General features: G+C 37.1%; 1 protein-coding gene across 1 annotated transcript; it reads left to right on the top strand.

Annotated features, from left to right (window-relative positions):
- The first annotated feature begins 1,536 nt into the window (after nt 1-1,536).
- LOC105198611 lies at nt 1,537-2,750 on the top strand. Its single transcript, XM_011165378.3, has 2 exons — nt 1,537-2,457; nt 2,526-2,750. Exons 1-2 carry the CDS (start codon nt 1,537-1,539, stop codon nt 2,748-2,750), a joined length of 1,146 nt encoding a protein of 381 aa, XP_011163680.2.
- Nucleotides 2,751-25,599: the final 22,849 nt, after the last annotated feature.

The following is a 25,599-nucleotide window of genomic DNA, read 5'->3' on the forward strand; positions in this document are numbered from 1 at the left end:
ACAAAATAGAAGTATACAGGCATCGGCGAGTTGTTTTTGGAGTATCTAGTAGCCCCTTTCTTTTAGGAGAAACTATAGAGTATTATTTGTAGAGGATATTCGAACAAATCGAGACACAAGAAGAAAAGGATATTGTTCGTCACTTAAAGAAGTCCTTCTACGTAGACAATTGCGTTACCAGTGTTAATTCAAGAAGTGAAGCCATAGTTTTTGAGACAACTGCAAGGCAATTCATGGCGAAAGGCAAGTTTGGCTTAAGAGGTTGGGAATACTCTGGTCAAATAGAAACACATAGACACACCTCGGTACTCGGTTTACACTGGGATAAAGAGCAAGACATGCTGAGATTAACGCCTACCGTGTTAAAATTCCCTACAGTGACACAAGTCACGAAGAGACATATATTATCGGCAGCGCAAAAAGTATTTGATCCCATTGGTGTATCTTCCCCAATATCTCTGAAGCCTAAGCTATTATTACAAAAACTTTGGTCATGTAAAATTGGTTGGGACAACGAAGTACCAGAAGATATAAAGTCCGAGTTCAATAAGTGGCAACAACTCGAATGGTTAAAAGAATTGTGTATTCCACGATGGCATTTGGTGAAACTGAAACCAAATTATCTTTCCACATATTTGTCGACGCTAGTCAAGAAGCATATGCAGCTGCACTATTCGCAAGAACAGAGACTCAAGAAGGCGTATCTGTACAGCTCATCCTAGCAAAGTCACGAGTGGCACCAATAGTAAAGATGACAATCCCAGGTTTGGAATTACTTGCCGCTACAATAGGAGCTCGCTTATGGCATTCTATAAAAGATGCAGAAGATTTTGAAGAGGCAGAAGTTCTCTTTTGGTCTGATTCAGCTACAGTTTTAGCATGGATACAAAATAACAGACCGTGGAACACTTTTATAGAAAATAGAGTGAAAGAGATACGCTTGTTAACTGACTCAGATCAATGGCGTCATATATCTGGTTCGCTGAATCCCGCTAATCTTCCATCAAGAGGATGTGAAGCTAAACAATTGGTGGAATCAAGATGGTGGGAAGGCCCCACATGGCTCAAGTTGTCTGCAGATCAATGGCCTCCCTCTAAATGCAGCGAGAACGAAGCGGAAATTGACAGCAAAATTAAGAAATTTACGTGCCAAAATAGAAAAAAAGTTTCATCAGACAACATTTCAGAAATTAACGCGCACATCCCTCAAGAAGAAGCAAGATGGTATATGAAGAGACAATCTAGATACTTAAGAATAATACGGACTATCGCTTGGATCCGTCGGTTTATAACCAATTCTCGAACTCAGCAAACATCAAGGTTTACAGGAGAATTGTCTACAAAGAAGTTTACCGATGCGGAGCTTACAGTCCTCAAGTTAACTCAAGAAGAATCTTTCAATAGGGTGAATGAACCACGACTTAACACTTTAGATACTATGATGAAGGAGGATTACTGCGTCTAAAGTCGGCTGTTGTCAACCGAGTCGACGAGTATAATTTTAAATACCCTATTATATTGGATCCAAAGCATCCTATGGTCAAGAAACTAATTGAGTATACACATCAACAACTTAAACATGCAGGAACTCAAGTTGTGATGAATAATCTGAGAGAAACATTTTGGATACTCACATGCAGAACGGCTGTACGGTTTGTAATAAATAGTTGTTGGACGTGCAGACGTTATAAAGTCAAGAGAGCAGAAACCATTCCCGGCTGTTTACCAAAGGAACGCGTAAAAGAAGCTAACGTTTTTGAAGTCTTAGGCATTGACTACATTGGACCTTTATTTCTGAAGAAAGGACAAAAAGCATGGATTTGTTTATTCACTTGTGCTATTTATCGAGCAATCCATTTAGAACTTACAACGTCCCTTTCGACAGAAGCCTTTTTACAAGCTTTACGTAGATTCATTGCGAGAAGAGGTAAACCATCTGTTATTTACACGGATAACGGAACTAATTTCGTAGGAGCCCGGAATCTACTCAAAAGAATTGATTGGGAAAAAGTAAAGCAGTTTACTACTAGTCAAAAAATAGATTGGCGGCTCAATCCTCCCTCTGCGGCCTGGTGGGGAGGATGGTGGGAACGACTAGTAAGGATAGTAAAAGACTTGTTGAAACGAACACTAAAGAAAGCTTGTTTATTCTACGAGGAGATGAACACCGTCTTATGTGATATCGAAGCTGTCATTAATTCACGGCCATTAACATACCTAGCAGAAGATACGACGCAGTTAAGAGCGCTGACACCAATAATGTTCGTGCAAGAAATTCCCCGGAACGACGTGTCAGATTTGGACAAGATAGACGTCAACCTCAACAAACGCATAAGGTATTGCCAGAAATTACGGGATGAACTACGCCAGCGTTTCCAGTCAGAATATTTAGGACAATTGTCAAGACAGAACGCTAAAAACAGTAACGCTTCGATAAAAGTTGGAGATATCGTCCTAGTGGGCCACGACAACCGCAAACGTTTAGACTGGCCTTTAGCTCGCATAATTAAGTTTTTCCTGGCAAGGATAATATTATAAGAGTGGCCAAAGTAAAGACTGCCACTGGGGAACTTATACGTCTCATTCAGCGTTTATATCCTTTGGAGGTGACGGAAGAAACGGAACAGAGTTTGGACGAAGCAGATCAAACCGAGGACAACGAACACGAACCTACCACACAAACTGTTTCGAGAGCGGTTCGTACTAGAAGCGGACGATGTGTCAGAGCTCCGGAGAGATATGGATATTAGTCGTCCCCTCCCCCTTTTTTTATATATATAGAATTCCGATTTTTTTAAACTAACAAATAACGTCAATCATCTCATTCATGTATTTCAATTAAGTTTTCAAAAGGTTTTCTTTCCTCCCTTTTCTTTTCTTTTTCTGGTGAGAGGAATGTTAGAAATGATAATTCAAAGCTGGAGCCAACGCTCTCTGTGGGCACTGATCCGAGCCTTCTGCTCAACTCACACATACACTCTCTATTGTATTGTATCAAGCCGAACCGTTGTAATAAAGAGACCCTGTGTCATAGTAAAACTTTTCTTCGTAATAATAAAAGGCGCGTGTAATTATTCCATCGCCAGCAACCGCACGTATCAGTAGTTTACAGTCTTTTCTAGAGTGAGGCCCGATTGCGCACATAAACTATCGGACACAAGAGCATTTCCCAATCGGACACGGACCCGATCGGACACGGATCCTATTGCACACGGATCCGATTGGACACGGACTCGATCGGACACGGACCTGATCGGACACGGACCCGTTTGGACACAAACCCAATCGGACACAGTAATGATCGGACACACATCGTTTCAATCGGACACGGAACCGATTACGCACGAACTCGATTGCCCACAGACCCGATTGCACACGGACTCGATTGCACACAGACCCGATTGCACACGACCCGATTGCGCACCGACCCTATTGCGCATCGACCCGATCGCCCATCGATCCTATTGCGCACGACCCGATTGCTCACCGACTCGATTGCGCACCGACCCGATTGCGCACGAACCCGATTGCGCACGGACCCGATTGCACACGGATCCGATTCTACACGAAAAAAAATATTTTAAGAACAGAAATATCGTCTGACGAAAATACAGTTAAGAAATAATGTAAATATAAAATTTTGTGGTGTATGTACTTTAAGTATCCAAGATGATTCATGTGACGCTTTAGTGCGAATATCAGCTGTTTTGTTAATGAATGAAATATTTTTATCTCTTACAACAAAAGTAAGTTCAGAATGAATCGCAATGAAGCTTTGCACACATCATCCTGAATATTTAAAGTAAATAAATGTTTACACAGAAAAATTGAAACCTTTATATGTTTTTAAACAACTTAATTTGTAATAACAAAGCAAAATAAATCGTAAAAAAGTATTATTAAAAAAAAATATTCGTCGTTTTTTACATAATGCAATATAATTTATTTAAAATATGAACGGATTAATACATTCATTTTATCATGAAATACATGTTTCAAACAATAATTGTTCGAAACTACACATTGCATTGACGGGAAAGCCATTACAACAATGACTTAATGACAGTTCTGTTCGAGCGGCATACATTTTTCCTGAATAATGTGACATACGCCTTCGAGGATGAAAAAAAGATCACAATAGCTTTTATTATGTTTATTCGACCTAATTAGCTTTATTTTGTGATCATGTTCATTTACAATTCATCAATCAAAATAGTTAGAAGATATGAAGAGTAGCATTCATATGTTGCAATGTATGTTATATCAGTACAAAATTACCTTTTCAAAAAAAGGTAAAAAAAAGCGCCTATGTGTGTTGCGCGCAACTTATTTTGAAATTGTGTAATCTAATAAAAATGATATACGTTTATTAAAAAAAAAAAATATGTGAAATCTTTTAAAGTGCGCCTATTATAAAAAGAATATACTTTTTTTTATGAGAAAATTTTATTAAAATAAAAATTTTTTTATGTACAAAAACATGGCGCTGCTAGATAGAAAAAGCAGAAAAGACATAAGAAAGAATGCAATAAATGTAACACTTGTAAGATATGCGTTATAAAAGAAATTTGCGAAATAAGTTTTAGTTTCTTTAACATTTAAGTAATTCTTATCGTAAGTTAAACTTAAGATACAACTTGAATTTTATTTAAAAAAATAAAGATTCTGTTAAAATATAAATTATTTAGGTTAAATTAGATTACAAAATTTTAATATATTATTTATTTTCAATTAAATACCACTTGGTTTGGAAGATTTTCAATGACAATACAGAGATAGTAGCAATTAGGTTTTGTACAGAAATTATTCAATTCTTCTCATTGCTTTCTCATTGCTTTATATCTAGCAGCGCCATGTTTTTGTACATCAAAAATTTTTTATTATGCAGAGATAAATGCGCTGTGTTGCAAGTGAGTAACATGTGCCTGTATTTCGCACGTGTAGAAAAATTCCGTTGCAGATACGAGATTACTATCGTATTTCGTAATTTTAGCGGATTTCAGATTACAATAATCCTAACTTGTGTGGATCGTTCGTGCGTAATTGTATAAGACGCTACAATTGGGCATGCTCTGGTATATTAACAGCTGCATCGCGCTGTTTGATTACACGTCAAATAATTACGAAAAACGTCACCTCAATTATTTCTTCTCAATAATCGAGCCGAAAAATCGAAAATAACGTCAGTAACGCGATATCACAGTGGCCTTGCGAGATAATGATTGAACGAAAGCTTCATCATATGTTGTACATTCATTTGCTTTTTTTCTATCTTTATTAATATTTTAATTAATAATAAAATAAATTCATATTTAATACCTTTCATGAGCATTTATTATTTTTAATTAATTAATTAAATTTAATTTTCAATTTAAATAATTGCTTTTGCTAAGATTTATATTAATTTTTATGTATTTCTTAATTGTGTTAAAATAATTGTGGCATGAAAAATTTTGCATTATTTTAGCATATTTAGCATATTTAGCGTTTTATCTTCGATGCGTTCATAGAGAGAATTCTCTCATAAAAGTTATTCTGAAAATTATAATAGTCATAGGACAACATTGTACGTATTTTTCGAAGAATTTTATGTGATTTTCTCTGCTTTATTATTTACTATTTACTATGCACATTTTAATACCTTTAATATAATAAAATATAAAATATTTGTTTTATTTTTACTAAATTGCAGTTAAATATCAATAATTTTAAAATATGTTGAATGAAATTTATGTTTCTTTATTATTTTGAATTGAATAAATTTCAAATATCGATAAATATATATACAATATCTTATAAATTTCTATAAATTTTACACTGTAGAATGTTTTCAATCAAGCTTAGTTGTTCATAATAATTTTCCATGTAGCATAGTAATTGATTGGCGCTGTTTATGCATAAACAATGTCTAACACAATTATCAATAGAAAAAATGGTGTAACAAAGCGTAATAAAATAATGATAAATTCATGGATCCAGGATTCCAAAAATCCTGGTTTCGAATCCTACTAGGATAAGCGTGTTTTTTAAAAAACGATATATATATATATATATATATATATATATGTCATTTAAATACACAGTAACATTTATATTAAGAAATGCTGACTGTAGCAAACATACTTGTACATTACGTATGCATAATTAATGTTTTCAATAAAATATCAATTCATTAACAAGATATTACGATAGCCATTGGGTCACCTGTCAAAATCAATTCCCTACCATGTTCATGTAATAAGAACTTTTTTTTTATAAGAATTTTTACTTTTTGAGATATTACCATGACAGTTGTTATCATATGAACATGGTAACGCCGTACAGAGCTCTGAATTTGAATGTCAAACGTGAAGTTTCCTATGTCGATAACACGAAATCTCAATGACACGTCAAATAAAATTGATGTTATTGAATTATAGTGATATATTGCGCTACTCTAATTTATCTGAAATATGCATTCACTGATTCATGAGTGCATTCCAATCCCGATCTTGTTTTATTACGCCTGATTAGAATCAAATTTTGAAACTCTGTAAAATGATCGAGTGTCATTAACGGGAAAAGATTATTATTATCATAAAAATCATTATAAAGATAATGAAAATATGATGCATCATTACAAAAGAAACATTAAAATATTTTGAATTTCACAAGTGTTTTGTAAAATTTTCGTGGTTAATAATTAATTAAAAATCTAAAAGTTAAATAATAAAATTATAATAAAGTTAATAACTTAGCTTAACTTAATATTTAATTTAACTGTGTATTAACAACATAGTTATTTTGAAAAACATAAATTTTAATTTACTTTCTTCTTTTTAGTTAGAAATTTACCTATGTCAAAGAATAAATTATAAAAAAACATATTTTCACATATAAAACAATAGCATTTATTATGTCAAAAAGTGCTGGAAACATTGCTAATAAAATGTCACGTATATACAACGGCAATTTTAGTACATTAATATTCAATAATGTAAAAATAATAAAATTAATATTGAGAGAGAGAGAGAGAGAGAGAGAGAGAGAGAGAGAAATTTACATAAAATTATAATATTATGTTAGTGTAAATATATATATCATACTTAGTCTGTTTAGATAACAAATATAATTATGGAAATAAAGAAGAATTTTGCAATCAATTTTTTAATATTGAATTTAAAATGTAAACGTAACTGCAAATTAAATATATAATTAGTTAAATATTCTTATTTTTAAATGTTTAAAAAATATTTCTTACAACAGAAAAATTTTAATTATAATTATCCCTATCAACTCATCACGATCAAAATTGTTAATGTTGCTGTTAATTGTATGAATTGTGTATGTGCATACTTTGTGTATTCAACATGACATTCTGTACCTTTAAAACTAAGCCATTTCGAACACATAAATTTGTGTATAACAGAAAACATAAAGAATAATTAAAACTTATGAGTGTATTTCAGAATGGACAGAATGGATAACCGTTAAAAAGATAAAATTAAATAAAAAGTAAAAATTAACGAAGATCCTTATTCTTGACAAGTATCGGTATAGTCGTTATAATGTCATCGATATTGTTATGAAGAGTTAAAAATAAACCTTTTTAAATTAAATTTGAGATTAACTTATTTTTTAAATAAATTAAATTTTGAGTTCAACTAAAATTAACTCATCTTTCTTCAAATTATTAATTTGTTTTTAGCATGTACAAGCCGTTATCTAGGTATATCTTATGTAACAGCTCGTCTACATGCTGAAGCAAATTGATAATTTTAAAGAAAATCAGTTACACGACCAAAGTAAGATAGAATGGATGTATTAAATCTTACGTAAACAATGTTTTATATATGTAGTAAATTATATATAGTAAATGAAACGCTTTGGCTTTATTCATCTTTTTTCAATCGTGTCAAATTAAATTATTTTTAATTTCTTGTTATTGAAAAATCTTCCTATTGCAAAAATTCAAGTGATAGCATCTTTAATTCTCATTGAAAAATTTTATTTCAACTCAAATGGTATTTCAACATTTAATTTCAAAGAATTAAAGAGGAAACAATACAAAATGAGAAAATTTTATTGAAATAAAAATGTTAAATGTGACGGAAAGATATGGAGCTTGGGCTGCAGTATATATACAGCTGTCATTTGTTATCGCGGATAACATTGAATTTTTATCTGTAGTTATGTAACCTGCGTATAAAAAATCGTAATATTTCGACGTAACAATCCTTTAATAATACTTTTATATTTTTACCTTATTTTTATTATGTATAAAATTAATCAGTACAAAATTACCTTTTCAAAAAAAGGTAAAAAAAGCGCCTATGTGTGTTGCGCGCAAATTATTTTGAAATTATGTAATCTAATAAAAATGATATACGTTTCTTAAAAAAAAAATGTGTGAAATCTTTTAAAGTGCGCTTATTATAAAGAGAATATACTTTTTCTACAAAATTAAAGTAGTAGTATTTGTATTTTCTTTGAAAAACTTCTATTCTAACCCAACTGCTAGTATCTTCAACTTTTATATAAATCCCACGTGGTACTATCTCTGTATTGTCATTGAAAAATCTTTGTATTTTAAAAATTCAAGTGATAGCGTTTTTAATTCTCATTGAAAAAATTTATTCCAAGTAGTACCTATTTCCTTAAATATTATGTAATTTAATTCAACCTAAACGCATTTTTCCAAAAAATCTTTTAAACAATCAAAGTGTACTATTTTTGTATTTCCATTGAAAAATCTTTCAATTTTAACCCAAGTGGTTGTATTTAATTTTAATAAGTTTCAATGGAATATATAACATTTAATTTAAAAGATTAAAGAGGAAACGATACAAAATAAGAAAATTTTATTGAAATAAAAAATTTTTGATGTACAAAAACATGGCGCTGGTAGATAGAAAAAGCAATGAGAAGAATTGAATAATTTCTATACAAAACCTAATTGCTACTATCTTCTTCTACTACTTCTCTGTATTGTTATTGAAAAATCTTCCAACCCAAGTATTTAATTGAAAATAAATAACATATTAAAATTTTGTAATCTATTTTAACCTAAATAATATGTTAACAGAAATGAGAACATTTTATTGAAATAAAGAGTTTTTTCATCTTTATTTTTTTAAGATCCAAGTGATGGTATCTAAATTTGACTTACGATGTTACTTAAATGTTAATGAAACTAAAACTTATTTCATAAATTGCTTTTATAATGCATATTTTACAAGTGTTACATTTATTGCATTCTTTCTTATGTCTTTTCTGCTTTTCCTATCTAGCAGAGCCATGTTTTTGTACATTAAAAATTTTTTATTTCAATAAAATTTTCTCATTTTGTATTGTTTCCTCTTTAATTCTTTGAAATTAAATGTTGAAATACCATTTAAGTTGAAATAAAATTTTTCAATGAGAATTAAAGATGCTATCACTTGAATTTTTGCAATAGGAAGATTTTTCAATGACAATACAGAGAAGATATAGTACCACGTGGGTTTTGTATAAAAATTAAAGATACTACCAGTAGGGTTAGAATAGGAATATTTTTCAAAAAAATACAAATACTACCATGGATTTTGTAGAAAAAGTATATTCTCTTCATAATAGGCGCACTTTAAAAGATTTCATGCATTTTTTTGAATAAACGTATATCATGTTTATTAGATTGCACAATTTCAAGATATTTATTTTAAGTAAATACCACTTAGGTTGGAATAAGAGATTTTGTAGAAAATATTAAATAATACATATTATTTGGGTTGAAAAAATAAAGATTTTTAAGTGCGCGCACACACATAGGCGCCTTTTTTTTTACCATTTCTTTCAAAAGGTAAATACCACTTAGGTATATATATATATATATATATATATATATATATATATATATATATATATATATACGATTAAATTATGTATCTGACCTTGCTTTAGAATTAAGAGTATTATGCATACGAGTATCCACCGTATCATTTTTATATAATTCACATGACACGTACTCTTCCATAGCTTTCATGAAAAACGGATTGTTCAAAGTTGACAATTGTTATATTATATTTTTTTCAATATCGGCATCGTGTTCTTGTAATGATATTTTATTATCTATTTGCAGCGCAATGTCTGTCTCCTCCACTGACAGACTATTTAAATATTTCTGATCATAATTTATTTTGTAGCTCAATGTTCAATGCAATCCTTATGTCTGCAATAAATTATAATAAAATATATAAATTCACAATAAAAAAGAATAAAACAAAGCTAGTCAGAGACTTTTACCAAGATTATTGTTAATAATGACTGACGAATAAAGATCAGGTTAAAGAACCTGTCACGACGATATGATGATGATGACAAGATGACAAGAAATACTACACCACATACACCACAAGTACACCACAAGTCGCATATGGCTGACTGATGTATGCCAGCGCTACTCGTGTCGAAAATATGAAAGGGAGAATTCCTGAGGGCGACGACGACGTTTCTTAAATAAAATGTAGAATATTTAGACTTTGCGTCGCGATATCTCCGCTCGTAGGGCACGGAGAGAAAAAATAAAAACACTTTTATTATACAAGTCGGGGCCAAGCTATCGTTTGAGACTACTCAGAACTTGATCGGTTCAGCCATTACTGAAATCTGATAATCTTGCGTGCTTGGAACTCGCTGCCTCGCGTAAAAGAGGGTCTGTCTGCGACTCGCTTTTCCTACATAGGCGCAAGTCGCAACCGCGCCTCTAGATGAAAATAAGATAACATACATTGCAACATATGAATGCTACTTTTCATATCTTCTAACTATTTTGATTGATGAATTGTAAATGAACATGATCACAAAATATAGCTAATTGGATTGAATAAACATAATAAAAGCTATTTTGATCTTTCTTTCATCCTCGAAGGCGTATGTCACATTATTCAAGAAAAATGTATATCGCTCGGACAGATCTGTCGTTAAGTCATTGTTGTAATGGCTTTCCTGTCAATGCAATGTGTAGTTTCAAACAATTTACGTTCGAAACAGGTCTCATAATAAAATAAATGTATTCTAATGCCGGTATGATAGTTCTAAAAGCTGAATGTTAGAGGTCATAACCTCTTAACTTTACACCTGTCAAACTGCATGAAAATGAATTATACATAAACATTAAGTGAAAGTTTTCAATGTTAATAACATTGTTATATTGCTTCTATCTAATGTTTATGTAGATATGACTCTGTAATTGTAATGATCATAACTTTGACTCTGTAGTTTGTAATCACGTGGATTATACACACATATAATATGTCCGATTTATAAATATCTATCTTTATAAAAACCATTTACAATTTGATACATATTTCCAAAGAGTCCTTTACTCTTTTCATTAAAGAGAAGAAAGAGAATAGGCATTTATAAGCAGGATATCCTACACAAATATGCGAAATGCGATTCTTTTATTACTTGCATCTGTAATTAAAAAAAATACAATTCACTAGTACTTTCCATCGGTTTATTTTTATAAGATTGCAAATACATGAATTAAAGTTAATTTTAAAGGCAAGTTACAAAGTAATTAGATCCTCTACATAGACTTATTTAGATTATATTTCATAAAGTAGCTCAAAACAGCAGTATTACTGTTTACGATGATGTAGTACACTGTATGTGTTATAACATGTCAGTGATCAACGCTTTGCATTGTAATATTAATTGTATTATTTGTGCAATTTCACCTGTTTAATGTTTAATTTACTTTTAACTCTGACAATATTTTCATTTCTAATTTTTTGTATTGCACTTATATCACTTATAAAAATCTTTCTTAATCAATCAACAAAGCATATAAAGTACATTTTTATTGTACATTTCTATTGTATATACTTTAATTTTCAAAAAATATATACGTATGAATTTTTATAACAAGAAAATAAAAGAAAAAACTGAAAGGAGCATTTTTTGCTGTTATGTTATTTCTAATATCACACGTACAAACGATGCACGTATGTGATCACAAGATCACTTGTCTTTGAACATAAGCGTCCAACGTAAATTCCTTTCACTCTAGTTCATATTTTAATATATATCGAGAAATTTGTGGGGCATGCGTCGATGTCTATGCGAGGTACGTGCTGCAAAAAAATGATTCAATTAAAAATAGGTCTAAAACTTATAAGGTATATAATACAAGTTACGAAATTTACGGCTTTGCTCAAAATTTTCAATTGAGTTGAGAGGCTGTCGTCGATTTTTCCAATTTGCAATTTCCTGGTCGGAAAGTCGTCGTATTTTTATTTGAGGACCTGGTATATATTTATTAGTAGAGCTCTTTTGTCTTTCAAAATTTTCGCATTGCATAGAGTCATTTTCTTTGCTCGGCAATAGCATATCTACAATACATATACATTCTACATAACGTTTTCCTTGAAATTTGGATATAGGAATTGAATACGCAGGGTGTCGCGCAACTCTTCATATATCAGAATGTGAAAGAGGATGGCGTTTTAAATGAAAAGTTTCTGTTCCAATTTTGGTTCAGACCATTTATTATCTATCCATTTATCTGCTTATTTATCTATCCACTTATTGATTTATTCATTTTATTATTAATTAATATGCAAAAAAGTTAGAATAAAATCTACATCGGAAGAATGTACAGTAGGCGCGATAAGCTTCATAGTATACGCTTCTGCATTTTAATAGGCATAATCTGATTGATCAACTTTAATCATTAGTAACTCGGTTAATAATGGCCTAAACCAAAATCGGGACAGAAATTTTTAGTTAAAAAGTTCCATCCTTTTTCACTTCCCGAAATATTTAATTAAGAGTTAAGAGACATTCTGTATATTTGTCTCTTATATTAATTATGTTATTTCTTTTTTTACCTGGTACATTATGAATTTGTGTGTGTTAATACTTGTCTAATTTGTCAATAAACATATGTAAAAACTGTTGAACAAATAATCTAAAAATATTGTACGTATATTTAGATATTAATAAACAAACAAAAATAATAACAGTACGTAATACATAATATATAAAATACGAAGGCAATTATGATTGTCATATAATCGTACAAGAATAAGACTAAGTCTTAATATAAATATAAAGTTAAATATAATTCTGGGTAATATACCTTCCTTGAATCAAATCAGTTTGTGCTTGAAATATTTTTAAGTCTTTTTCCAAACTCTTTCGTGATCGCACAGATCGTATCTCTTGGTTATGGTGCAAACGTTCCAAGTCAATTTTTTGATCCGTTAAGAGATTCTTTAATTTCTCTGAAATTGTTAAAGTCGGTATTATTTTATTGTAAATAAATATTCTAACACTAAGATTTATTAACTTCTTTTTTCTATTAATTTATTAAGATTGTATTACATAAGTGTACCTAAAAATAACCACACATTGGGATGACGACCACCTAATTTTCTATTTATCAATTTATGGAAGCTTTCAACGGCATTATTTGTCCTCACTGGACATTTGTACACACTAACTTTTGAAGCTTTAGATATTCATGTTTTTTCAACATAGGTCAAAAATTGCTTTATTTTCTCATAATCAGGATTGTTTTTCTCACAAGCCTTAGATAAAATGTTATAAGCTTCTGTAAAGTATTCTTTTGGCAGTAATGGTATTGTCATTGTCATAGACAGTATAATATTTGAAGAATTAGTTAAACCTAAATTATCCAGTCGACTGCTTGATATCGTCGAGCGAACACGTGTTGTGTGATCGTAACGTAGACACGTGTTTCTTCGAGTAATTTTAATGCATCGAATGATTGTAGTGATTAATAGAAATTAATAAATTCGATCGATCGGTACGTTCCACGTTCATCGATCAAGTGCCAAGTAAATAGTATAAATGTGGTGAAATGTGGTAAAACAACTTAGAGGGATAGTCTGGATAAAGGACAAATTTAAATTGAACTGTCGCATCGTAGAAACAATAAGCTGATCGCCGTGTGTGTGAGTAAACGTGCTTAAACTTGTTTGAAGCCCCCTCTCCCCCCGTCTCTCATTCTCTCTCTCTCGTCCCTTTCTTTCCTTCTTGTGCGTTTTAAAAGTGCTACTTTTAACTTGAAAGTGCACATTTAAGTAATCTAATTTGCATCAAATTTTATTATTCGCGGGCGTATGTACATTCATTATAATAATGTAAACCTGAATATGTTACGATTATCCCGATATTTGACGGCCGGATGACAGAGATCGATATTTGACAAATTAAATGTAGCATAATTAAAGTGAGAGAGAAAGAGAGAGAAAAAGAGAGAGAGAAGGAGAGGAAGTTTAAATAGGACAATAAGCTGATCGCCGTATGGGATGGTGCATGAATAAACGTGCTTAAACTTGTTCAAACTCCTGCTCTCTCTCTCTCTCTCTCTCTCTCTCTCTCTCTCTCTCTCTCCCTCCCCTTTCTTCTCTTCTTTAAACGTGCTACTTTTAACTTGCAAGTGGACATTTAAGTAATCTAATTTGCATTAAATTTTATTATTCGCGGGCGTATGTACATTTATTATAATAATGTAAACTTGAAGATTTCACGATCATCCCGATGTTTGACGGCCGGATGACAGATCAAAATTTGACAAGTTAAATGTAGCATAATTAAAGTGACAGAGAGAGAGAGAGAATGAATGGGCGTTTATTACTGTCCTAGGGCAAGCCCTCTAAGGACAGGCAGATACATAGCAAGAACAGATAAAGAAGAAAAGTGTCGACTTAAGACTAAATTATAAACATAAAAATAAAAAATAAAAATAAAAACAACTAAAGTAGAATAACGATGCATAGAATACAGATAAAGTATCGCAATAACAAAAATAGAGATAAAGACTAAGAAGTGCTCAGAACCGAAAATACATAACTATACGAAGATTGAATAGCAAGGAACAAACAATAAGTGAAAGAAAATAAATATGTATATTGCCGCAAAAGAAGAGAAAAACAAAAGAAAGTAATGATTAGGGAATATGCGTGGAACAAGGGAGAACAAAATAAGGTAGAGTAGCTTGAGAGATAAGCTTGAGAATTAAGGCGGAGGCTGGGACTGAGACGCACCACGCTGCTGCAAAAAATCGAAGAGGCCACGTCTGAAGGAGCGAGTAGACTCAGTGCTGCGAACCGCAATGGGGAGAGAGTTCCAGAAAGAGGGAGCGGTAAAGGCGAAGGAACGCTGGAATGTAGAGGTGCGGCAGGAGGGGATCGCTAGGTCCAGTGGGGAAGCTCTGGAGTCTTGGACAGGGCAAGAGCAAGGAGGCTAAGTAGGGAGGGATGCCGGTACGGAGGATGGCAAAGATGAAGCAGCCAAAGAGGTAAAGTCTCCTGTCATCCGCCCGCAGCCAGCCAAGCTGGGAATAAAAATGTGAGACGTGATCATCCCAGCGGAGGTCGCAGATGAAGCGTACGCAGGAGTTCATCAGACGCCTGAGCTGAAGGCGATGCGACCCGGTGAGGTCTGTCAAGACGGCAGAGCAATAGTCAAAGATAGGGAAAATCAGAGAGGACACGAGGCGAACGCGCAGGGGACGTGAGAGGCAGTGCCGATAATATTTGAGGCGCCAGAGTACGCCATTCACGCGCTGGGACACAGACCTGACCTGCTCGTTCCAGCTAAGAGTGCTGGTGAAGATCAAGCCAAGATTGACCACCCGATCGGTGACCTCGATAGGAGTGCCGTTAATTTCCAAAACGATGTTGTTATTAGCAAGAATATTATTGACATAGCGAGCACTACCTAAGAGGATGGCCTTGGTTTTCATGGCGTTCAGGGTGAGTCGGTTGTTGCGAGCCCATTGCTCTATCGCGGAGATGTCCTCTCTGATCCTCCCAAGCGCGTATTCGAGATCGGCAGGAGAGAAGTCCAGGTAGATCTGCAGATCGTCCGCGTAGAGTAGATGTCGGCTGTGGCGAATCACTGTCCTCAGGTCATTAATAAATAGAGCAAAAAGCAGGGGGCCGATAACGGAGCCCTGAGGAACGCCTGCTTGGATAAGACTCCAAGAAGAGAAGCCGTCGTGACCGCGGACACGCTGGGACCTGCCAGAGAGGTAAGACTCGAACCAGCGAAGGACGGGGCGGGAGATGTGGAAGTGCGGAAGCTTACGCAGAAGCAGCTCGTGGCTGACGGAATCGAAGGCCTTCGAGAAGTCGAATAGGATGAGGAGGGTGACCTTTCTCTGATCAACAGCCCGTCTAACGTCGTCCGCCAGCTTGACGAGCGCAGTCTGTGTGCTGTAACCGCAGCGGAAGCCGGATTGAAGAGGATCGAGGAGATGGAGAGAGGAGAGATGGCAAGAGAGCTGATCGAAAACGATGCGCTCGAGGATCTTGGAGAGAAAACAGAGGAGAGAAATAGGGCGGTAGTCGGAAGGAGAGGAGGGAGTTTTGACCTTGGGAAGAGGGATAATGTGGGAGCGCTTCCAAGAGGAAGGAAAAGTGGAGGAGTTCAATGATAAGTTCAGGAGATCGAGGATAATATGGAAGATGAAGGGGAGACAATCAAGAATGAAGCGGCGACTCAAGTTGTCTGGACCTGCGGCATTAGAGGAGCATCTGATGAGCGCCCTATGGAGGACAATGGGCGTGATATGTAGGAAGTAAAATGAAGAGGGATCGGATAAGGAGATAGATGAAGATGGGGAAGAGCTAAGAGGAGAGAGAGGGACCGACAGAGGGGAGGAGGCAAGAGGATGAGGGGAGAGAGGAGAGAGATGAGCGGAGCAGAAAAAGGAGTTGAGTTGGTCGAGAGAGAGGTCAAGTGTCGAAGAGGAGGAGCGAGATTTGGCAAGACCCAGTGATCGTAGCTCAGACCACAGCCGAGCGGGCGATGCTGCAGAATCCAAGCGTCGACCGAGATAGCCACTTCTGGCAGTGTCCAGAAGGATATTCACCCTGTTACGCAGGGATCGGAAGGTGGCCAACCTAGCAAGAGTGGGACACCGACGAAGAGCTCTCCTGGCAAAGTCCCTTTCGTTCATGAGTTCGCGAGTGTTCCTGTCGATCCAAGGAGCTGGAGGCCTCCTAGCGCGAAAGGTGCGGAGTGGAGCAACGGCGTCGAGAGCTGTCTGAAGAAGGGCAGTGAAGGCATCAACCTTGTCGTCCAATGCAGTGGACTGGTGAAGGAAATCCCAGTCGAGGGAGACAAGACAATGAGAGAGCGTCTCAAGGTTGATACCGGAGAGATTGCGAGCAGAGATGACGCGAGGAGGAAGTCTGTTAAAGTTACAGTTGAGGGTTACCTCGATGAGGTCGTGGCAAGACAGGAAGGAAAGGGCGTGTTGATGGTGAGACAACGCGAAGGACTGATTGCTGACTAAGCAGTGGTCTATGCGGGAGTGAGATGTAGCGGTATGGTGGGTGTCGGAGAACGGAATAATGTGCAGACGATTGCTCTGACAGAAGTCGCGTAGGGAGGCGGCGTCATGAGACTGGCGGTTTAAGTCAATGTTAAAGTCGCCTATTACGACCGCCGCTGGGAAGGAGGGGAGAAGTCCCTCGAACTCCTGCTGAAAAGTGACTAGATAACCCAGCTTGGGTGGCCGATAGACGACAGCTAAAAGGAACGGCCTCTGACCAGCTGCAGAGATGCGCACGATCATGTACTCGGGTTGGCCGCAGTAGCGCGCGGGCGAGGTAGCAAGCACGCTCGCGGACAGCCCGTCGCACACGTAGGCACCAATACCCCCTCCCCCCGACCCACACGGTCAACCCGCAAGAGCGAGTAACCAGGGAGGCGAGCCAAATCGTCAGTAGCAGGGGGCTTAAGCCACGTCTCGGACATAGCGATGATGTCGAAGCGGTTGCGAGAAAAATAGTCGCGAAACTCGATGAAATGGGGGAGGAGGGATTGGCAGTTGACATGGCAGAGACGGAGGAACCCAGCAGCAGCAGAGTCGACAATCGAGGTGCGTCAGGTCCTACGCGCGGACGAGGACGGGACGACAGCCGCACAGCCGGCCCCAGGCGCGCCACCGGACGCCGCCGAGGGCACACGAGGTCTGACAGCTGGCGCCCGCGGAAGGCGAGGCGCCGAGGACGAGGTCGCCGAAGTGGAGGCGGCAGAAGAAGTCGCCGAACCTCCGGCGTCCCCGGCGGCAGCGGGGGGCGGAGGGCCGGCTGTGAGGCTGTCGAGGTGTCCAAGATGGCGAACTCTGATGGGTGATGTGTCTGAGTGTCGCCGGATGAATACAAGGCCGTTGCGGACCCAGGCGCGGTGCAGCCTACCGCCGCGCACTGCACGCCTAGCCTCGCCGAAGATAGTCCTCGCTGACGATGTGAGTCCCTCGTTGACGTCAACTCGGGAACCGGAGAGCTCAGCCGACACCTCGGCACCCTCGAGGACGCCCTTGGCTCTCTTTCCGTCTATCCATCGGTTTCGCGCCTCACTGGAGGAGAGCCTGACGATGATCGGTCGCGGTCGGTTCCCCTTGGATGGAATACGAGTGGCAGAAATCAGATCGGGAGAGGCATCTATCCCGAGTGCGGAAGCCACGCCAATCGCGACGGCGCGAGAGTCCTCGGAAGGGAGCTCTTTAACGCCAAACAAGATGAGCTCATTGTTTAGTTTGGCGCGCTCGAGCGCCTCCAGACGCTCCTCGAAGTCGCCAGGTGACGTGCCCGGGCCGCCGGAAGGTCGCGCCTCCAGGGCGCGAACACGGGCATCCAGAGCAGCCTGCCCCGCATCGACCCGGCACACAGATGCCGCCAACTCCTCAGTTCTGGCCTCGATGGTACCGAGAGACTGTTGGACGCTTCTCTCGAGGGAAGCCAGCTGCGTCCTCACGGCGGGAAGCTCTCGCAGCTGATCCCTCATGGCCGGAAGATCCTGCAGACTGCGCTCAATGCCCTCCACCTTAGCCAGCACAGTGGCGATAAGATCCCTGAGATCCGAGGGAGGAAGAGCAGATGACGTGGCTCCGCCACTCGCAGGCATCGGGCCACGGGAATCCGACAGGCCCCCAACGAGGCCCAAATCACGGCAAGCAGGGCATGGAAGCACCAGGGAATCGGACCGCGACGCACGATCCAGCAGGCTTGACGCACACACTTCATGATAGTGTGCTTGGGATTGCGATCGCAGCATAAGGCATCAGTGATGGAGATGTAGCGCTTGCAAACCGTGCACGCAAGCGTCATGGCGACGAAGGATAAGCTGATTGGCTGGAAAGAGAGGCTGACTGACCAGTGAGAGAAACCGATTGGCTGGCGACCCACGAACGTACTCGAGCTCGGCGCGCGCAGGCGAGAGCGGTCCGCAAATCAGCATGCACGAACAGACCCGTCCGGATGACAGCGCGCGCGACCACCGGTGAAAGTGAGGTTATGCCGCAGCAGTAGATTAAAAACCGTGAAAGGAGAGCGAAAACGGCGGAGGTATTCTCACCCAGGAGGCAGGCGCCAAGCAAGAAAGCTCTTGACAGGAGAGACCTGTAACAAGCAGCCCCGGAGGGCAAAAAGCGGCAGCAAAGCTTCGAAAGCGACAGAGCAGAAAAGGCACGTCAGAGCGATACTCACGCACACAGAGAGAGAGTGAGAGAGAGAGAGAGAGAGAGAGAGAGAGAGAGAGTTTAAATAGAAATGTGCTGTCCATGTACTTTTGTCAGTGATTTGAGCGCAGGAGGTGCCCCATTGAAACACCCGCGTGTAACAGTAAGTCGCGCCGCCCCTGTCTACCACTTGTATCCGACCCGTTATACGCTAATTCTTATTGTAACTTGAAAACTAAGCTCCGGACAAATTTTTGCAAAAGGAAAAATCGTCTCAGAATTCGATTACGAATATGCCAGCTTCGGGACCAATAGGTTATTTTGAATCACCCTGTAGATCTGGATAAAGGACAAATTTAAATTGAACTGTCGCATCGTGGAAACAATAAGCTGATCGCCGTGTGCGTAAGTAAACGTGCTTAAACTTGTTCAAAGCCCCCTCCGTCTCTTTCTTCTTTCTATCCCTTTTTGTGCGTTTTAAAAGTGCTACTTTTAACTTGAAAGTGCACATTTAAGTAATCTAATTTGCATTAATTTTTATTATTCGCGGGCGTACATTTATTATAATAATGTAAACTTACTTGAAGATTTTACGGTTATCCCGATATTTGACAGCCGGATGACAGATCGAAATTTGACAAGTTAAATGTAGCATAATTAAAGTGACAAAGAGAGAGAGAGAGAGAGAAAGTTTAAATAGGAATGTGCTGTCCATGTACTTTTGTCAGTCATTTGAGCGCAGGAGGTGCCCCACGAAACACCCACGTGTAACAGTGAGTCGCACCGCCCCTGTCTACTACTTGTACCTGACCCGTCATACGCTAACTAATTCTTATTGTAACTTGAAAACTAAGCTCCAGACAAATTTTTGCAAAAGGAAAAATCGTTTCAAAATTCGATTACGAATAAGCCAGCTTCGGGACCAATAGGTTATTTTGAATCACCCTGTATACACCGTATTACTTCATTAACATTATAATCAATCGAATAAAAATTTGATTGCAGGTAGTACCTCGAAAACCATCATTTAGTCAGCTTTACACTATTCATACACGTTACATGGATAAGGTATGTCCTCCTTAAAATCAACTACAATAAAAAGAAAATAAGTTGACGTAACTTTTATATATGTAATAGCTCATTGCGGCAGTATTTATATTGTGCGAAGTTCGTACAATAGCTCTTTATGAAGAAATTTGGTCGAAAATAATAGAATTTATTCCGGGACTACAAGCCAACATAGAATTTATTATGACTGATTATGAATGGGCAGCGATAAAAGCAATGGAAATATTTTTTCCAAATGCAATTATACATGGATGCTGGTTTCATTTAAATCAAGTATTTTAATTTTTATAATGTATCTTTAATACAATAATTTAATTTAATAATGCTTGTTATTGTATAAAAAAAATGTTCTTGATGCTTCTTGTTTCAGGCTTTGATTCCTCCCACCGCACCTCCCCCGTCGAATCTTGTCGCGTGTCGCGGGTGATGTATCACGCAACGTTCTGATTCGACGGGGGAGGTGCGGTGGGAGGAATCCACCTCCCGCGAAGACCGTTAAATACGATGCAGCGATCGGTGCTCTCATCAATTCTTCGATCGTTAGATCCATCGTCAGGACGATACACGATATGACAGCATACACGAACGAAGAATACTACGATATGCTGATGGCACTTGGTGAATGCCAAGGCCAACCCTACGTTGCTGCAAGGAGATATCAAGAATTATATCCGAATAGAGCAAGGCATCCGACGGCGGTCATTATAATTGGAGCATCTCAACGGTTGTTCGAGACCGGAAGTGTCTTACCGAAAAAAAATGATTGCGGTAGACAGCGCAACGAAAGGAATTTGCGAAGTGTAGAGAGAGTCCTTCGTGCTGTCGAACAAGAGCCTGAAACAAGTGTTCGGGTCATTGCTCGGGAACACGATCTACCTTACTCTACAGTTCAAAGAATTCTGAAAGAAGAAAAATTGCACGCTTATCATTATACTCGCGTGCAAGAATTACGAGAGGAGGATTATCTACAAAGAACAACATTTTGTGAAAATTTTTTAAGAAGAGTAGATGAGGATCCTGAATTTCCTTCTCGTGTGATATTCAGCGACGAATCGCTGTTTACACGAGAAGGAATTTTTAACTCTCACAATATGCATATGTGGAGTGACGAGAATCCTCGAGTAACTCGAGCCAGAAATTTCCAAACACGATGGAAATTAAACATATGGGCAGGAATCATGGGCACAAACATATTGGGTCCAGTAATTCTGCCCGACATTTTAAATGGCGCGTCGTACATAGAGTTTTTATCTGAAAATATTCCAGACTTTTTAGAAGAAATTCCATTAGCAAACAGGAATAAAATTATATTCCAACAAGATGGCGCTGGACCACATAATGGCAGAATAGTAACAAATTACTTAAATGCACAATTTCCTGGCCGTTGGATGGGCCGTTACGGCCCAATACGTTGGCCCGCAAGATCCCCGGACCTCAATCCGTTGGATTTTTTCCTGTGGGGATACTGTAAAGAAATTATTTACAGAAAGCTTCCCGAAGACGTCGAGGATTTAAATGACAAGCTGCATCATGCCATTTGGAGTATCGACAATGACATTCTGGAGAAGATGCAAATAAATTTATTACGACGCATGAGAGCCTGCATTACAATGGACGGTGGCCACTTCGAACATTTATTATGAAGAAAACTTCAAGAATATAATTCTTGAAATCTCCTTGCAGCAATGGATAATCTGCCCTTTTCAGGGCAACCAAATATTTTATTTCGAGGAATATTTTCAGTTTTTGCAAATAATAAAAAATAAAAAACAAAAAAATATTTAGAAGAAAGTGATTTTGATACAATCATTTCTTGAATATTTTGAATAAATAACAATTATCTAGATAAAGAGTCACTTATGGATCATACAATTTTTAACAAATAATGATAAACATGCATTTGCAACATTTTTCTGATAAATTGTATTGATGTAAATCGTATTAACCAATATTTTCATTTTAAATTGCCGCGTTTTGACTTATGGCTTTAACCAATCGCTCGACGACATAACCAATAACATCCAGTCGACTGCTTGATATTGTCGAGCGAACACGTGTTGTGTGATCGTAACGTAGACACGTGTTTCTTCGAGTAATTTTAACGCATCGAATGATTGTAGTGATTAGAGTAGTGATTAATAGAAATTAATAAAGTCGATCGATCGGTACGTCGCGTAGTTCCGCGTTCATCGATCAAGTGCCAAGTAAATAGTATAAATGTGGTAAAATGTGGTAAAACAACTTCGAGGGATAGATCTGGATAAAGGACAAATTTAAATTGAACTGTCGCATCGTAGAAACAATAAGCTGATCGCCGTGTGCGTGAGTAAACGTGCTTAAACTTGTTTGAAGCCCCCTCCTCCCCCCGTCTCACTCACTCTCTCTCTCTCGCCCCTTTCTTTCCTTCTTGTGCGTTTTAAAAATGCTACTTTTAACTTGCAAGTGGACATTTAAGTAATCTAATTTGCATTAAATTTTATTATTCGCGGGCGTATGTACATTCATTATAATAATGTAAACTTGAAGATTTCACGATCATCCCGATATTTGACGGCCGGATGACAGATCAAAATTTGACAAGTTAAATGTAGCATAATTAAAGTGACAGAGAGAGAGAGAGTTTAAATAGAAATGTGCTGTCCATGTACTTTTGTCAGTGATTTGAGTGCAGGAGGTGCCCCACTGAAACACCCGCGTGTAACAGTAAGTCGCGCCGCCCCTGTCTACCACTTGTATCCGACCCGTTATACGCTAACTAATTCTTATTGTAACTTGAAAACTAAGCTCCGGACAAATTTTTGCAAAAGGAAAAATCGTCTCAGAATTCGATTACGAATATGCCAGCTTCGGGACCAATAGGTTATTTTGAATCACCTGTATTCCTCGAAGTTGTTTCATAGTTCACCACATTTACACTATTTACTCTGCATTTGATTGATAAACGCGGAACTACGCGACGAACCGATCGATCGACTTTATTAATTACTATTAATCACTACTGTAAACACTATAATCATTTGATGCGTTAAAATTACTCGAAGAAACACATATTTACGTTACGATCACACAACACGTGTTCACTCGACGATATGAAGCAGTCGACTGAATGTTATTGGTTATGTCGTTATAAGAGTGTCGAACGATTGGTTAAAGCCATAAGTCAAAACGCGGTAATTCAAAATGAAAATATTGATTAATACGATTTACATCGATACAATTTATTAGAAAAATGTGGCAAATGCATGTTTATTATTACTTGCTGAAAATTGTGAGTGATTTTATCAAGATAATTATTTAGAATATTTATTATAAAAAAAACTTCAAGGATATAATTCTTGAAATCTCCTTGCAGCAACGGATAATCTGCCCTTTTCAGGGCAACCAAATATTTTATTTCGAGGAATATTTTCACAGTTTTCGCAAATATTAAAAAATAAGAAATAAAAAAAAAAATGTTTAGAAAAAATTGATTTTGATAAAATTATTTCTTGAATATTTAGAATGAATAATAATTATCTTGATAAAGTCACTATCATACAATTTTTAACAAATATTGATAAACATGCATTTGCAACATTTTTCTAATAAATTGTATTGATGTAAATTGTATTAACCAATATTTTTATTTTAAATTGCCGCGTTTTGACTTATGGCTTTAACCAATCGTTCGACACTCTTATAACAACATAACCAATAACATCCAGTCGACTGCTTTATATCGTCGAGTGAACACGTGTTGTGTGATCGTAACGTAAACACGTGTTTCTTCGAGTAATTTTAACGCATCGAATGATTGTAGTGATTAGAGTAGTAATTAATAAAGTTGATCGATCGGTTCGTCGCGTAGTTCCGCGTTTATCGATCAAGTGCAGAGTAAATAGTGTAAATGTGGAATAATATGAAACAACTTCGAGGGATAGATATGGATAAAGGACAAATTTAAATTGAACTGTCGCATCGTGGAAACAATAAACTGATTGCCGTGTGCGTGAGTGAACGTGCTTAAACTTGTTTAAAGCCCCCTTCTCCCCCGTCTTTCTCTCTCTCTCTCTCTCTCTCCTTTCCTTTTTGTGCGTTTTAAAAGTGCTACTTTTAACTTGCAAGTGCACATTTAAGTAATCTAATTTGCATTAAATTTTATTATTCTCGGGCGTACATTTATTATAATAATGTAAACTTACTTGAAGATTTTACGGTCCCGATATTTGACGGCCGGATGACAGATCGAAATTTGACAAGTTAAACGTAGCATAATTAAAGTGACAGAGAGAGAGAGAGAGAGAGAGAGAAAGAGAGAGAGAAAGAAAGTTTAAATAGAAATGTGCTGTCCATGTACTTTTGTTAGTCATTTGAGCGCAGGTGCCCCACGGAAATACCCACGTGTAACAGTGAGTCGCGCCGCCCCTGTCTACCACTTGTACCTGACCGGTCATACGCTAACTAATTCTTATTGTAACTTGAAAACTAAGCTCCGGACAAATTTTTGCAAAAGGAAAAATCGTCTCAGAATTCGATTACGAATATGCCAGCTTCGGGACCAATAGGTTATTTTGAATCACCCTGTATATTACATTTGTATTTTGTGTGTATGGATATTAAACTTACTGAAAATGTACCGTCACAATAAATTTCTGTTGATGATTCGAGTGCCTGGAGCAATTTATCATCAGAGAAAAGTAATGCTTTTTCTCCATTGCACGAGATTACACAGCCTTTATAAACATAACTCATTGGTATATAATGATTTAACTCATCAGCAAGCGCAGTTATAGAATGTGACAGTTTTGGCCTGTTTTTGGTTCTTTCTCTATTCATTCGACTTCTGATTGATTTAAAAGCAAGAAATGCAGCTGCTTCAGGATTTCTATGAATCATGTTAAATATATTAATCATTAATTCAATTACTGCAATAAATAATATTTTAATTTATATATTTACCTTCGGGAAACATCATCGAATATATCTTTAGGAGTTTGTAACGACACCCGAGATAAGCGCAACATCTCTTGCTCTAATGCATATTTTTGTATTCTCATATGATTAGGTGGATGATCATGTAAAGTATTAAC

This window comes from Solenopsis invicta, chromosome 8, assembly GCF_016802725.1.
Source record: "Solenopsis invicta isolate M01_SB chromosome 8, UNIL_Sinv_3.0, whole genome shotgun sequence".
NCBI classification, from domain to species: domain Eukaryota; kingdom Metazoa; phylum Arthropoda; class Insecta; order Hymenoptera; family Formicidae; genus Solenopsis; species Solenopsis invicta.

What these genes read in the sequence shown, in the direction of transcription:
- LOC105198611 (XM_011165378.3), top strand. Translation starts at nt 1,537, where the DNA reads ATGGTCAAGAAACTAATTGAGTATACACATCAACAACTTAAACATGCA. An exon ending in AAGTTGGAGATATCGTCCTA is followed by an intron (nt 2,458 to 2,525) that starts GTGGGCCACGAC and finishes TTTCCTGGCAAG; the next exon opens with GATAATATTATAAGAGTGGC.